Below are 16,784 nucleotides of genomic sequence, written 5' to 3' on the forward strand. Positions count from 1 at the left end.
GGAATTGCTGGCGGTGGTTTTGGCCCTGCAGGAATGGCGTCACTGGCTGGAAGGCACCAAAATCCCATTCATCATCTGGACAGATCACAAAAACCTCTCCTACATACAATCCGCACAGCGCCTCAACCCCCGACAAGCCCGCTGGTCACTGTTCCTTACCCGGTTCAATTTTTCATTGTCATATCGCCCAGGTTCACGCAATGGCAAGGCTGATGCACTATCACGGCTACATTCACCATGTCCTAGCTCTGTAGATCCTGGAACCATTCTTCTCTCGTCCTGCGTGGTCGGCGCTGCCAGATGGGAGATTACATCTCTGGTCAGGGAAGCTCAGAAAGCCGATCCAGATCCAGGAAACGGTCCCCCAAATCGCCTATTTGTCCCATCTGTTGTACGCTCTCAAGTCCTGGAATGGAGCCATTCTACCAAATTAACCTGTCACCCTGGTATCCATAGGACCCTCTCTTTCCTCCGACAGTCGTTCTGGTGGCCTGGTATGGCCAAAGATACCCGCGAATTTGTCAATGCCTGCATGGTCTGCGCTCGAGGGAAGGCCTCCCATCAGCCACCCTCTGGTCTGCTATGCCCCCTCCCTGTTCCCAGTCGACCTTGGTCCCACATTGCAGTTGATTTCATAACCGGTCTGCCTCCTTCTGAAGGTAACACTGTTATTCTTACCGTTATTGATCGTTTCTCCAAGTCTGTTCACTATGTTCCCCTTCCCAAATTACCATCTGCTCTGGAAACCGCCAACCTGTTAGTTAAGCATGTGTTCAGGCTTCACGGCCTCCCTCTAGATATCGTTTCAGACCGTGGTCCCCAGTTCTCCTCGGTGGTGTGGAAAGAGTTCTGCAAGGTGGTTGGCGCAGCACCCAGTCTTTCCTCAGGATACCATCCCCAGACCAATGGCCAGACCGAAAGAGCCAACCAGGATCTAGAGGCCGCCCTGCGTTGTGTCACCGCCCATCATCCAGTTTCCTGGAGCACTTTCCTACCCTGGGTGGAGTACGCCCATAACTCGCTCATCTGCTCAGCCACCGGTATGTCCCCTTTCATGGCCTGTAACGGTTTCCAGCCTCCTTTGTTCCCCGAGCAGGAAAGGGAAGTAGCTGTCCCTTCCGTGAAGGACCACATTAGCAGGATTAAGGAGATCTGGCGGACTGTGAGGGCTTCCCTCACTCGCACAGCCGAAAAAAACAAGAAGCTGGCCGACCTCCACCGTTCACCAGCCCCGGAATACAAGGTGGGACAAGAGGTCTGGTTGTCTGCCCGGGACCTTCCCCTGCAGGTGGAGTCGCGCAAATTAGCCCCCCGGTTTGTTGGACCTTACAAGATCACGAAAATCATCAACCCTTCCGCTGTTCGGTTGGACCTCCCGGCATCCATGAACGTGCACCCCACCTTTCATGTTTCCCTGCTCAAGCCTGTTTCCTCCAGTGACCTCTGCCCTCCGGCTGTTACACCTCCTCCACCCCTTCTCATTGATGGTCACCCGGCATTTGCTGTCTCCAAAATTCTGGATGTCCGACCTCGCGGCCGTGGTTTTCAGTTTCTGGTGGATTGGGTGGGCTATGGCCCCGAGGAGAGATCATGGATCTCCCGTAGTCTGATTCTGGACCCGTCTCTCTTGCGGGATTTCTATGCTGCCAACCCCGGGAAGCCGGGCAGGCCGCCCGGTGGCGTCCGTTGAGTGGGGGGTACTGTGGTGGTCCTTGCCCACACTCCCCTCTGCTGGCTTTTATTGGTATAACACTTCCTGTTTTTTATGTCTGGAATCACTCCAATCTTGGCTAACCTGGGAGCGCACCTGAAGCTCATCATCAATCAACACTGCTCATAAGGATCGGCCTGGACAGCAAGCAGGTGCCAGATGATTCTGCCAGTCACCATTGGTACATCGGCCAACTAAGCTAGTAGTTTGTGACTCTTGTCTTTGAACTTTTACTTATTCTGTTTTTTGCCATCAGGACACCCACCCATCAAAGCCCTCGCAGCCGCAGCCACAGCCACAGCCATTGATCATTCAACCCACCAGCCGCTCAGCACTTTGTCCTTGTACAATAAATACCACTTCACACTTCATCTGTTTCCGGTTCGCATTTTGGTCCAAATCAACTTTGCCTACCTTGCCTTAACACCTAAATGCATTAAGTTGCTGACATGTGGGGGAAAAAACAGAAAATCACATTGTTTGATTTTTAAAGAATTTATTTCCAAATTAGAGTGGAAAATAAGTATTTGGTCACCTACAAATAAGCAAGATTTCTGGCTGTCAAAGAGGTCTAACTTCTTCTAAGGAGGTCTAACGAGGCTCCACTCGTTACCTGTATTAATGGCACCTGTTTTAACTCATTATCGGTATAATAGACACCTGTCCACAATCTCAGTCATTCAGTCACACTCCAAACTCCACTATGTCTCACTCCAAACTCCACTATGGCCAAGACCAAAGAGCTGTCGAGGGACACCATAGACAAAATTGTACACCTGCACAAGGCTGGAAAAGACTGAATCTGCAATTGGTAAAACGCTTGGTGTAAAGAAATCAACTGTGGGAGCAATTATTAGAAAGACCACTGATAATCTCCCTCGATCTGGGGCTCCATGCAAGATCTCACCCCGTGGCGTCAAAATGATAACAAGAACGGTGAGCAAAAATCCCAGAACCACACGGGGGGACCTAGTGAATGACCTACAGAGAGCTGGGACGACAGTAACAAAGGCTACTATCAGTAACACAATATGCCGCCAGGGACTCAAATCCTGCACTGCCAGACGTGTCCCCCTGCTGAAGAAAGTACACGTCCAGGCCCGTCTGCGGTTCGCTAAAGAGCATTTGGATGATCCAGAAGAGGACTGGGAGAATGTGTTATGGTCAGATTAAACCAAAATAGAACTTTTTGGTAGAAACACAGGTTCTCTTGTTTGGAGGAGAAAGAATACTGAATTGTATCCGAAGAACATCATACCCACTGTGAAGCATGGGGGTGGAAACATCATGCTTTGGGGCTGTTTTTCTGCAAAGGGACCAGGACAACTGATCTGTGTAAAGGAAAGAATGAATGGGGCCATGTGTCAAGAGATTTTGAGTGAAAATCTCCTTCCTCAGCAAGGGCATTGAAGATGAGAAGTGGCTGGGTCTTTCAGCATGACAGTGATCCCATACACACAGCCAGGGCAACAAAGGACTGGCTTCGTAAGAAGCTTTTCAAGGTCCTGGAGTGGCCTAGCCAGTCTCCAGATCTCAACCCCATAGAAAATATGTGGAGGGAGTCGAAAGTCCGTGTTGCCCAACGACAGCCCCAAAACATCACTGCTCTAGAAGAGATCTGCATGGAGGAATGGGCCAAAATACGAGCAACAGTGTGTGAAAAGCTTTTGAACAGTTACAGAAAACGTTTGGCCCCCGTTATTGCCAACAAAGCGTACATAACTAAGTATTGAGATAAACTTATGGTATTGACCAAAAACTTATTTTCCACCATGATTTGCAAATAAATTATTTCCACATTCTGTCTCTCTTGGTTGAGGTTTACCCATGTTGACAATTACAGGCCTCTCTAATATTTTCAAGTGAGAGAACTTGCACAATTAGTGGTTGACTAAATACTTATTTGCCCCACTGTACATGTGTGTCGAGCTCATAAAACCATAACTATAACCTAACCAGGTTAAAAAAAAAAAACTTGTAGACTACAAGTTGTAGTAGTTCCTTGTAACAACAAAATCTGTGTCAGCCCTTCTGCATTCGGCAACTGTAATATTATTTTTAATTTCGCCTCATTTTGGTCACTCGAGTGTCTGGCATATCAATCTACACCTCATGTTAACACAGGCTGCACAGATTGTTAGAATTTTTTCCATGAACAATCAACAATGTGATAAGAACAAACACAATCTTTTAGGTGGATCCTTTAGGTCTGCCACTGGCGCTTTGTAGCTGGTCGCTGATCAAATTATTCCACTTTCAAACATTTTTATAGGCGCTTCCAGGAGCTCACACAACCACTCAGAGCACAGAAAGTCCCAGAGCCTCATCTACGTCGTGCTGAATCAATTTTTGGAGATTCAGTGGAATCCTCTGTTTAGTTTAACTGTGTCTACACGCTGCTTATTTCAGCCGCACTTCATGTTGTTCTGTCTAAGCCCAGACTCCGTAGCAGAAAACGTCAAAGATGGCGCCGCCCATAATTCGCTTAAGAATCTTATCTATAGGCCACGTTAATGATGGAAAACATTTTGAAATTATTCTAATGCACAATCACACCTGCAGCCCTAATGAAGACAAGAACTATCAGAAATGAACTGACTGATGTATGGAGAAATCTTAACAGCAACAAACCTTTTTTTGTCTTTCCATTTGCACTGACCAAAATCCTTCATGGTTTGCTTGGATAGGTTTGGTGCAAAAAAAAACAAAAAACAGTCTTTCTATGTTACTCTTATCCAGGTGTATCGGAGCAGAACACCTTCTCATTTTATCGTGTCTCCTGCTTGCCTACTCTCTGTCACTCTTTTCTCATCACACTCTCTGGCCACCTCTCTTCTCTTCTCATTGACTGCATTCTGGAGGAGAAAAATGTCTTTCACCTGCAGTTTTCTTTTCCATCCATCTTGATGCATCCTTTCTCGCTGTCTCTTTTTGAATAAAAACAAGTTTCCTTGTTCTAGCTTTTACTGACCCTTTGCAATAGTGCTGTTATAACTTGCAAAATGCAGGCACTTAAAAGGTATCTTTCATATGCTGGTCTGCACCCTCAGACTATATTTTATGTAATCTGTCTTTGTTCTGCAATGGCTTTTTGTCGGTTGTTCTGCTCTCTTTAATCTTCTGATGATGATTGCAGGCTGCTGGGTTGTGACCCAGAGTTCACGTCAAACCTTGTGTTTATACGCTCGAGGTGATTTTTTTTATGTGTATGGCTTTTGTCTGTGTGTGCACATAAAATACAGTAAGCCATAGTGCTTGTAAAATAGCTTTTTGCAGTTTTATGATATTGGTGCAGGCTTTCAAGGTTTCAGATGAATTAAACCAACCTTTGGCGTCCTTGCAGCTTCTCCAAGATGCAATTTTGTGCTGAAAGGGAAATACTGTGCTGGCACTGTAAAATTCGCTTCAGATATTTGTTGTTCCTCCAGGATTAATTAGTTTGTGGTGGTTCATGACATGTTAAGTATTTTGTCGCAGTTCTTTTGACAAACTCAAGGTTTGCTTTTTAAGTAACTGTTTGTTCCTCATTGTGATCTTGAAAATGCATTCTATAAGAACTTTCTCAATTCTTTCCCAGGACAAATTCATGCTGTCAGGTGAAGAGAAAGCATGGAAAACATTGATGGAAACATTATCAAAACTGGAAAAACTTAAGGAAGCCTCAGGTAGTACCCTTCAATGCATAGATATTATTTGACAATTGCTTTTGTATTAATTAATATTTCTCCTTAGTTTTTCTCAGTTTAGAGAAACTAATGCAATCTTTACAACGTATCTCTTATTGCAAAAGCCTGGATTTTTTTTTTAAGCCAAACATGTTCCATGTAACCCAGTAAATATTTTTTTCTTCCAAATAACTCCCCAGATTGGCAAACCCTTCTAGATGGCTGCGCATGTGTCTTATCAACTGAGGGTGCTGATGTGCCTGATGAAAACCTCTACAAGCTACGACTGACAGATTTGGCACTGGATTCTGCTATTCACCTCGGTCACTGGGAGAAGGCAACAAGATATGGGGAAAGGACACTTCCGATTTACAGGTGTGTCTGTCTGTCCGCATGTTTATGGCTGGAAGAAAGTGAATTTTGAGGAAAATAAGGTGCGAGAAAAGAATAAATATAAGACAATTGTGAATGCTGGTGGACTTATAAAGAGGAAGTCTTTGTTTTGGTTTATGGCATGTCACATGACTAGGAAGGTGCACAGGTGACGAGCAGTCGATTTGCTACGCTTTGATTTTGCGTTCTTTTTTTTTTTTTTTAAGGTTGATCTCAAAATATCTGATGAGGATTCACAAGTAATACCAGGGGTCAACTGCTAAATCATGGTAGAAAGGATGAGAAATTTTTCAGCAGCATTATTCGAAAGATGAAGCTAATTGAAAATGGTGCAAGTACTGGTTCAGAGAACTAATAAAAGTAAGCAAAATCAATCAGGATTTGAGGCAGCAAATCAAAAACCACAATGTACAATTAGAGACACTCGGGTAGAGAGATTGTCGTTGCCAGGATTAGCTATCAAGTAGCATAGAATAGCATGTCAACATATCCACACTTCCAGGTGATTTAGATAATAGTGTGTTCCCCACTACACATGGCTGAATTGTGTACGCTCCACCCCGCTTAATCACGTCTCCTTTTGACTCACCTGCCCTCCTCTTTCTCCTCGGTTATCAGGCCCTCACATGGTGTCCACGGGTAAATATAATTAGCTAACGATAGTTCCACAATGTTCAAGGTTAACATAGGCGTGTAATAATGTATTACTTCTTAATGTTTGTTCTTCTCCTCTTCCTTCTGCTTCTTTCCTTTCTGTCCTCCCATAATACAATCCTGTTTGCTGCTTTCACCTAATAAATAATCATAATGAACAACCACAATGGGAGTATATCAAACTGTTCAGACCATAAGGACACCCATATTCCTATTCGCTGTGTCTAAGCAGCTGAAAAAGAAAATTTATTAAAAAAAAAAAAGTACAAGACACACTTTAAATCCAAATATACTGAAACATGGAAGTTTGGCTTTATTTTCTGTCAAACTGTTTTTCCACACATTCACTTCAAGAAAACATGACCACGTTCGTTCACTTGTGCCAAATCCTAGTTATAACTGTGAGCTGCAACCTTCGTGTTTCTTGTTCATTTAACCTTGCACACACACCGAAGGGAAATTCAATTCAAACAAAAATTCCACAGATGTACCGAAGAGGACAAGTGGACATGTCTGGGGGAAAGAGGACATTTAATCACTTTCCTGATCAATCATTGCCAGCACGACTTGCAAATTTAAGATTTCTGGGGTTTTAAAGACTTGAGTAAATTACAATGTTACAAATATGTAAACAAAGCCCTTTTCAGACATACGCTGAACTCCAGTTAAATCCCTGGATTTAAATCGGTAGCTCTTATGTCTGAATTCAATTTCCCGGGTTGACTGAGACTGCGATGACACGGACATTAACCGGGTCGTGTCCTAGTATGATGTCCGGGACTTACCCAGGATTTGGCATGTGTGAAAGCAGCCGTAAATATCATGGCGGATCCTTCGCAGTAAGACAAAAAGTAGTAAACAAACTTAGCAATTATCAACATGGAAAACTGGAGAGATGCCAAAATTAAACTGCAAACCTAAAGAAATCAACATGCTACAGCAGCTTAGAGCTGAGGAAGAGACAGTCCATCGTCCATCTTCTGAAATGTGTGGTTTATTTTGTTGCCAATGCTGACCAAAAATGACGTAATGTCCGGGTCATAAATTCCAGCCACCCGCCACCCCAAGCCAAGAGCACCGAGTCGCCAACACAGGACGAGTCTGAAAGTGTCCAACCCGGGTAATTCTCAGTAGATCTCCCTAAGTCTGAAAGCCATTACACGGGTAAATCCCGCCTCACATTACACGGGAATTTAGTGGGATCCAAGTCTGAAAGGGGCTCAAGTGAATGTTTTGGGTCAGTAGCAAGAAATGAGTGTTGTCAATTTGCACAATTTGAACTTATAGTATTGATAGCTGCTGCTATTAACTGCTTTTTGACTGGTTTATCAACTTCTAAAATGTCTAAAATGACTTCAAACTCACCTTCCCATAGCAAGAGTTCATCCACTCCATCTGCCGTTGTCATCTTGTTTTGAAAGTGTGGCCTTCGCGTTCACGTGCCTGGTAGCTTCAACCTGACAACTCCTATTGATCTAAATTCTTGAAGTTCACCAGTTTTCACATCACCCTTACTACCGGGTATATTAATTTTGAGAAAAGCAACATATTTAAATACAAATTATTGTGAACCAAAATTAATGACTCGAATGATCGATCTAACGTGAAGAAAACTTGAGAAAAGGATCAAATGGGCCCTAAAATTAGAAGCATTTTGCTAAATTTCCCCCAAGGAATAAAGACATAATATTATGTGTGTAATGGATTATTTTCCACACATTATTTTGGGATTATTGGATTTTATCTCCAGTGGAGACTCCAGTTTGTTAGGAACAAAAAGGGTACAGCAGTGGAGCTTTACCACTCAGCTGCCACTGGTTTCTGGACAATATTTATAAGGGAGGCAAGGTTAGTTCTCAGAAATCTCTTAAAACTACAGATGCCGTCCTTTTGTTTTGTGTTTTACTTGCTGTTTTTTGGCGTTTTAGTGTTGTTAAACTGATCAGATTGCCAGAACTTTCTGTGTGGCCATTTTGACAACAGTGAGTCACACCACCAATGGTCTCAGTGTTTTTGTGTAAAGTGTCAGACTTTTGTTCTCTTTGAGTGTGCTAAAATATAAGCATTTAGAGTTGAGTCCTGGTGAGTTTTTTTTGTTTGTTTTTTTTTACAAATACGACAGTCCTCTTTAAGCATTTTGTTTTTTTGTGAAACTCGCCAAAAATACGAAAAGCAAATCTGTATCAGCAGTATTTTGTCACCATTTGTAAGAATTTATTGCAGCTCACTTCACCGTTTATAGGGCAAGTGACATTCATCCATCAATCATCTACCGCTTAATCCGTGGTGGGGTCGCAGAAGCTTTAGCAGGGAAGCCCAGACTTCTCTTTTCCCAGCCGCTTCAACCAGCTCCTCCGGTGGGATCCCAAGGCGTTCCCAGGTCAGCTGAGAGACATAGTCTCTCCAGCGTGTCCTGGCTCGTCTCCGAGGCCTCCTACCAGCGGCAAATGCCCGGGCATCCAAACCAGATCCCCAAGCCACCTCAATTGGCTCCTCTCAACACGGAGGAGTAGCGACTTGACACCGAGTCCCTCCCGGATGACCGAGCTTCTCATCCCATCTCTAAGGGAAAGCCCGGACACTCTCCGCTTGTATCCGCAATCTTGTTCTTTCGGTCAAGACCCACAGCTCGTGACCATAAGTGAGGGTATGAACGTAGATCGACTGGTAAATCAAGACCTTCGCCTTTTGGCTCAGCTCCTTCTTCATCATTACGGAGCGGTGCAGAGTCCGCATCACTGCAGACGCTGCCACAATCCGCCTGTCGATCTGCCGCTCCCTCCTACCCTCACTCGTGAACAAGACCCCAAGATACTTGAACTCCTCCACCTGGGGCAGGATCTCATCCCCGACCCGGAGAGGGTACGCCACCCTTTTCCGACTGAGGACCATGGTCTCGGATTTGGAGATGCTGATCTTCATCCCAACCACTTCACACTTAACTTGATGAACCCAACAGCACCATATCATCTGCAAAAAGCAGAGATGCAACACTGTGGTCACCAAACCGGACCCCCTCAATGCTTTGGCTGCGCCTAGAAATTCTGTCCATAAAAGTTATGAACAGAATCGGTGATAAAGGGCGACATGGCGGAGTCCAACCCTCACTGGGAATTAATCCCACTTACGGCCCTTAGTGCGGATCAAACTCTGACACCGGTCATACAGGGACCGAATAGCCCTTACCAAAGGGCTCGGTACCCCGTACTCCCGGACGCGGGTTACCGGGGCCCCCCCTCTGGAGCCAGGCCTGGAGGTGGGGCTCGAAGGTGAGTGTCTGGTGGCTGGGCCTGTACACGGCCGGGCACAGCCCAAAAGGGCAACGTGGGTCCCCTTTTCCATGGGCTCACAACCTGTTGGAGGGGCCAAAGCGGTCGGGTGCGAAGGGATTTGAACCCAATCCAATCCAACCCCCAGCTACAGACTCTAACTCTTGGGCAAGTGACAATTTTTGGTAATTAAAAAAAAAACAAAAACATTTTGGGTCAGGTAGGCCACAGTATTATTTGGTTTACAAGTGTGGTCTATGTTGTGTCCGCATATGTAGACGCCGTTATCTCAATTTTTAAAAAAGATCTGTTACCTTTTTACAGGGTTAAAATGGATTAGATGCCTTAGCGCTGTCAATGGCGGCCAATGAGTTAAACGAGTGCCCAATAAAGGGCAAAACACAAATCCACGTGCCATCCTCCTTTTACCCTTCTACCTATATTGTATGTTTAGTTCCATCATTGCATTTTTCTGTATTCAATCACCTTGTTTTACAAGCACCCAATCTATCCAAATAAAACATGAGCTGAGGGGAAAAAAATATGAAAAAATGTTGACTTTTTTAACAAATATAAAGACTAAGGAAAACAACTTGGAACATGGGCGACGACGATCCTTCCTAGTCCTCTGCCATGGTTGTGTGCAGCCACAAGAATTCGTCTCTCTCCATTTTCCATTCTTCTCTCATTCCGTATTCCTTTTTTTTTTTCACTTTGCATTTCTCCTCCATTTTCACATCCGCATGTAAAAACCCTTGCTGTGTTCTTGCATATATGCAGCGTATAACATCTCCATAATGCAAATGCTATATTTTCCCGCTTTAGACAGACGGGCTTGTATCCATATTTTTCATGTTTTTTTTTTATTTTTATTTTTTTTATAAATTTTCATACTTGTTATGACATTGTGAGAACATTGCAAATATATTCCATTTGGACTTCTGCCAGAGTTAATGTATTGGCATTGCTCATTTAAATTATAGCTGCATTCATTATAGCTTTGGCCAGAATATAAAACACAATTAGACAGACTAGAACTAATCTCTCCTCCGTGTTTGCATTCAGTGAGATAATCCTTGCTTTCCTCGCGCAAACAGCTTGCTGCGAATGATATTTTCCGCTGGATTTCCCTGGAAAGACTCGTCTCCTTCCACAAGTGTTAACGTCTCCTCGGTGCCCTCTTCTCATTCCTCTAGCCCAGAGCTGTGGCCTTCTAATGAGCTGCCTTCTACAACTTATTTGTTCTTTGGGGAGGAAAATGAGGGCCGAATTGAGGGGGGAGCACCTTAATGAAATAATTGTAATCACGGCCAGTGTGTGCATGCGAAGATGAAACATAATTGGAGTTGCTTTTTCATATGTGTTTATTTGCTAGACGTGGCTGCCAGACTCGTCGCCTCGCTAATTAAATCAATATTGTAACTTGTTATTATTCGGTCGGCAATAATGCAGATTTAGTCTTTGAACTCCATGTTTAATGATGACGTTTCTAAAGGGAGACTGGGAACACTTTGGTAATTGCTGGGCTCTGCGATTAGCAGCTAGTAAGCCTTGAAGGTAAAAACAATCGGCCTGTTAGTGAAAATAATATAAAACAATGTTGCGGCTTTCAATTATAGAAAAAGTACTCACATGTTATCTAATTACAGCAAAAAATACAAACAAGTCACTGGAGAGTGCATGTTTAGTCAACAAGCAAATGATTCAGATGAGGTTCTATAGTAATAAATGTTTAAGAGCATAGGGATGGTGTTTATAGTAAAGTAAATCTACTGCTAAACAGCAAAGTCAATTTTAAATGGCCTCTGTGTGCAAGAAAGAAAGCTAATTGGATGACACGTGATGTTTAAAAGTGGAGTTTGCAGTGTTAAAAAAACAATTAAAACCTAAGTGCTTTTGCAGGCTGAAGGTTGCCTTCTACTGGCTAACTCATAACCTACAAGCAACAAGTCAGCAATCAATTAATAAGACCTGATACTAAAAAGTTGGGCTCTGAGGCTTGATATATACTGACAAATGCTACATAGCTACCAAGTTTCAAAACAATCTGTTCACAAATGACAGAGGAGAAGGACTTCAATGTTTTTGTACACAAGAAGAACAACAACAACTACTTAAGTGGCGACTTGAGAGGCCTTCAGCTTGTAAGCAAGCGCATAGCTCAAACATTAGGGAAATTCGAGAGTTGTCCAGGCTGGTCCACGAATATTATAGCACTATTATAGTTAGGAGTGGGAACCTCTTGGTACCTCACGATACAATACGATTTGCGATACAAAGCTCACGATAACGATCATCTGACGATATGGCGATACAACGTTTATAGATACATTGGCCAGGAAATCAGGAAACTAATAAACAGAAACTAATTAACAGAAAAAACAAGCCTCTGTTGTGAATTGGAATGAGTTTATCACTAGTAGACGTCCAATCCATTTGAACTGGGAGGGTGGCAGTGAATGAACGAATGTGTTCGAGGCTTTTTGCATCGTATGCAAAAAAACTAAACAAAAATATCAGCTGGGTACAATGGGCATGAAGGCGCTAGAGTCCCATGCTAAATCGTCCAAGCACATAACCTCTATGAAAGGAATGAAACAAACTCCCTCCTTTGCCAGCGTTTTTTAATCTGCCTTTTTAAGCCAGCCAGCTGCTCACAAGCCTGAGGAGACAGAAGCTAAAGCTAGCCAGCAAGCTGCTAATGTAAGCGAAGCGACAGCAGCTAATACTAGCCAGCTAGCTGCTAGTGCTGCAGCCCCTCTATTTAATATCCTGCATTCTTACATCCTGCACACATTCCACATTTCCACTTTCGAGATTGATTGATATGGCTGGGAAATAGTTTTTTTTTTTTTTTTTTATGGTCTTAATTAGGTCTAAAGGTAACACATCACAATAAGGGTCCCTTAATTAACATTAGTTAATGCATTTTTAGACAATAACTCATGTTTAGGTAACATGACAATAATTCATTTAATCCCTTAGCCAACATTTATTAATACATTAATTAACATGAGTTAATGCATTAGTTAATGCATTTTAAGACAATAACTAATGTTTAAGTAACATTACAATAATTAATATAATTGCTTATTCATTCATTCATTAATATATTAATTAACATGAGTTAATGCATTAGTTAAATTAGTTCATGCATTAGTTAATGCATAACCAGACAGTAACTAATAGTTTGGTAAAATTAAAAATGTATAAAGGCCTGTATAGGGTTAGGGTTTAGGGTTAGGGTTTGTTTACTTAAGCATTTATAATTTTCTTAGTTAAGGGACACATGTGCTCCACTTTACAATAAGGATCCAAAAAGCATTCAGTAATGGTTAATAAAGGTTAAGAGGGGGGAACTTAAGCATTTATAATTTCTTAGTTAAGGGATATGTGTGCTACACTTTACAATAAGGGTCCAAAAAACATTCAGTAATGGTTAATTAAGGTTAAGTAATAATTATGAGGTACGTTCACGTGAAATAATATCACACTTACGGTTAGATTATAATATATAATACATTACTTAACATTAATTCACATATACATTAGTGCATTAATAGTTATTAATGTATACTGGTACTAGTAAGGGATTGTTATTTTAAAATGAGAAACATTGCTTTGAGAGTCCTTGGGTGCTGCTAACCTAACCTTAAGTATGGTATTATTTCATGTGAACGTACTTCATAAGTATTACTTAACCTTAAGTAACCATTTCCGAATGTTTTTTGGACCCTTATTGTAAAGTGTAGCACATGTGTCCCTTAACTAACAAATTATAAATGCTTAAGTCCCCCCCCCCCTAACCTTTATTAACCATTACTGAATGTTTTTTGGACCCTTATTGTAAAGTGTAGCACATGTGTCCCTTAACTAACAAATTATAAATACTAAGTTAACAAACCCTAAACTCTAGCCCTATATAGGCCTATATATTTTTTTTATTTTACCAAACCATTACTTACTGTCTGGTTATGCATTAACTAATGCATTAGCTAATGCATTAACTCATGTTAATTAATATATTAATAAATGTTAGATAAGCAATTATACTAATTATTGAAATGTTACTTAAACATGAGTTATTGTCTAAAAATGCATTAACTAATGTTAATTAAGGGCCTCTTATTGTAAAGTGTTACTGGTGTTTAAAAAAAAAAAAAGTCTTAAGGAAACCAGTAGGGACCCTGTAAATTCTGTAATTTTATAAACTGCACTTGACTCTAAGCCACATCCACCAAATTTTACAACAAAACCATATTTGTTCATATATATAACTAGCCACCTTGTTTATATTTCATTATGGGATATTTATTTACATGAAAGCATATGCAGCTCAATACCCTGTAAAATTCCATAAACCCCAAAGGACTATCAGGCATAGGGTTAAAATCTTTGGGTGAAAGTAGAGGCTTATAGCCCCTAAATTACATTATTTTAACCTCCAAATACAAATGGATTTGACATCTATTTCTGTCAATTGCACTGAAACGTGATCATTCTCTGCCAACACTCACAGTTCAAATAGATTTGATGTCATTGGCATCAGTGGCAGCCAATCTTTTAAGCTTCTACAAATCCTTGAGTATACCAGGTCTTAGCGTTTGAAGGACATTCCCTTATTGTCGACTCTTAACTGTGTCACATGACCTGACACAATATTGTGAAGTCTCCTCTTAACCCACAAACGAACTCTCTGAACATTCACTTTTATTATTCACCCCAATTTATTATTCAGTGAAATCCATACAATTCCAAGTGGTGCGCTGAATTCAAGCAAAACAACGGAGATTGAGCCGACCCTCGAGAGGGTTTTCCATCTCACTCCGCGTTTTCTTGCGGCTTTAGTGAGGTTACATCAAATCATTTGGCATGGATCATAAAAGCGGTGGAAGTTCAGGGGACGGAGGAGGGTATAAGAGCCAAGATTGCAGGAGAGGAGAGAACTGAGGGTGTCACCCACTTTAATCCCTGCAACGAGCTGCACAAATATGAGCAAGAAAGGAGCGAGCGAAGAGCATGAAAAAAGTCGAGGAGATTAGAAAGGAGCACAAATAAAGTCAGGCAATTGAGGCGTACCTCAAAATAAAGATCCTGCTGCGTATTTATCATGATGGAACACGAGTGCCCCCCCCCCCCTCCCCATTATTCTTTAGTTTATGCACGTATGCTGAGATCTGGGCTGTGTGGGTGAAACTATGAAACAAGTTCATATTGATTTACAGGAAAGCAAGTCAACAATCAAAATCTATCACTGTGTGAAAAATTGATTTTTAAATGTAATGCTGCAAATATGGCACTGAAACAGCATTCATCGGCAGCCCTTCCAGTTCAAATGGCAGTCAGTGAGTTAAAATTTGTTAGTGTAGTAGGTCAAAATGAAAAAAAAAGGCAGAGGTTTTTGTAATTTTTATGCCACAATTTGGGGATTAACACTATTTAGATTATTATTTATATATATATTTTAGATTATTCAGATTTAGATTATTTTAGAAAAATATTAATGAAAAAAAACGGACTTAATTCATACTAATGTTGCCCATCTTATTTAAGTATGCAAATGGGAATTTCTTTGACCTCGGATATTGGAGAAAATAATGTTTAACCACAAATTGAATTGAAGTCTATAGATTGTGTGAATATGAATGTAAACACTTAAAATCAAATATAGACACTTTTTTTCAGTGGTGCAATTCTCCCTCTGATCTTATAACAACATCAGATATACATTTAGACGGACTAAAATGACTAAGTTATAAAAGTCATAAAGGTAGCAGCAGTAATGCCATCAAACACAATGTACTCTCTTTTGCTCAATAAATTCCCAAAGCTGTTAGGGCTGTCAAATTTTTCGCATTAACGGGCGGTGATTAATTTTTTAAATTAACCACGTTAAAATATTGACCCGTTCATGCATTGCCTCAAATAGTTTATAATGACGCCGTTTTAGCACATTGACAGCGAAAAGGAAGAGAAATGCGAGTGGGCACAGGCGTTCATTGGACCGCACCTTTTATTGGCTTAAACTTTAGCATACATCACTAACAGTCATAGTTGCCCAACTTCCCATCTTGCATTTGGCCGGAGCAAGAGACAATCTTTTTCTTAACCCGCCTAATTGCAAACAACGCAGAACATACTGTATACCATTTGCAGCCCCCACTGACAGTCATGGTTGCCTAACTTCCTATCATGCATTTAGGCGGAGCAGGAGTGATTTATTTTCTTAACATGCCTAATTGAACACAATGCAGAACAAACTATTTACCATTTGCAGCCACCACTGACAGTCATGGTTGCCTATTTTCCCATCATGCATTTGGGCGGAGCAGGGGTCATTCTTTTTCTTAACACGCCTAATTGAACACAACGCAGAACATACTGTATACCATTTGCAGCCACCACTGACAGTCATTGTTGCCCAACTTCCCATCATGCATCGTGCAAAAATAATATTCCTATCTCTCCAAAAAAATAATGTTCACAAAAAGAAAAGCGATGTGGCTGAAAACGAAAATATTAAGCGGGGTTTTAATATAAAATTACTATAACTTGTACTCAAATTTATCTTTTAAGAACTACAAGTCTTTCTATCCGTGGAGCCCTTTAACAGAAAGAATGTTAATAATGTTAATGCCATCTTGTGGATTTATTGTTATAAAAAACAAATACAGTACTTATGTACAGTACGTTAAGTGTTTATGTCCGTCTTATCTTTCCATTCCAACAATAATTTACTGCAAAATATGGCATATTTTAGAGATGGTTGGAATTACGATTAATTAATTTTTAAGCTGTGATTAACTCGATTAAAAATTTTAATCGTTTGACAGCCTGTGCTTTGCTCTGTGTGCAATGTTTGAAAAGAAAAGACAAACAAGAAAACGCACACATAAACAGAGGTGGGTAGAATAGCCAAAGATTTTACTCAAGTAAGAGTAGCGTTACCTGTACAAAATGATATTACTTAAGTAAAAGTAGTCATCCAAAAAATGTACTCAAGTACAAGTGAAAAAGTAGTTAAAAGAATACTCGAGTAATGAGTAACATTGTAAGTAATTGCTTAAGATGTTTGATTGTATTTTTTTAAAT

At 41.1% G+C, this 16,784-nt stretch overlaps 1 protein-coding gene across 1 annotated transcript in view; it reads left to right on the forward strand.

The window, feature by feature from the left end:
- Positions 1-16,784, forward strand: part of smyd3 (SET and MYND domain containing 3) — a 138,613-nt gene that overhangs the window by 116,225 nt on the left and 5,604 nt on the right. The window contains exons 9-10 of the mRNA XM_057851373.1: positions 5,289-5,376; positions 5,577-5,751. Coding sequence (XP_057707356.1) covers positions 5,289-5,376; positions 5,577-5,751 — 263 coding nt within the window. The remainder of the gene's footprint in view (positions 1-5,288; positions 5,377-5,576; positions 5,752-16,784) is intronic.

The sequence above is a fragment of the Corythoichthys intestinalis genome, chromosome 1, assembly GCF_030265065.1.
Source record: "Corythoichthys intestinalis isolate RoL2023-P3 chromosome 1, ASM3026506v1, whole genome shotgun sequence".
NCBI classification, from domain to species: Eukaryota; Metazoa; Chordata; class Actinopteri; order Syngnathiformes; family Syngnathidae; genus Corythoichthys; species Corythoichthys intestinalis.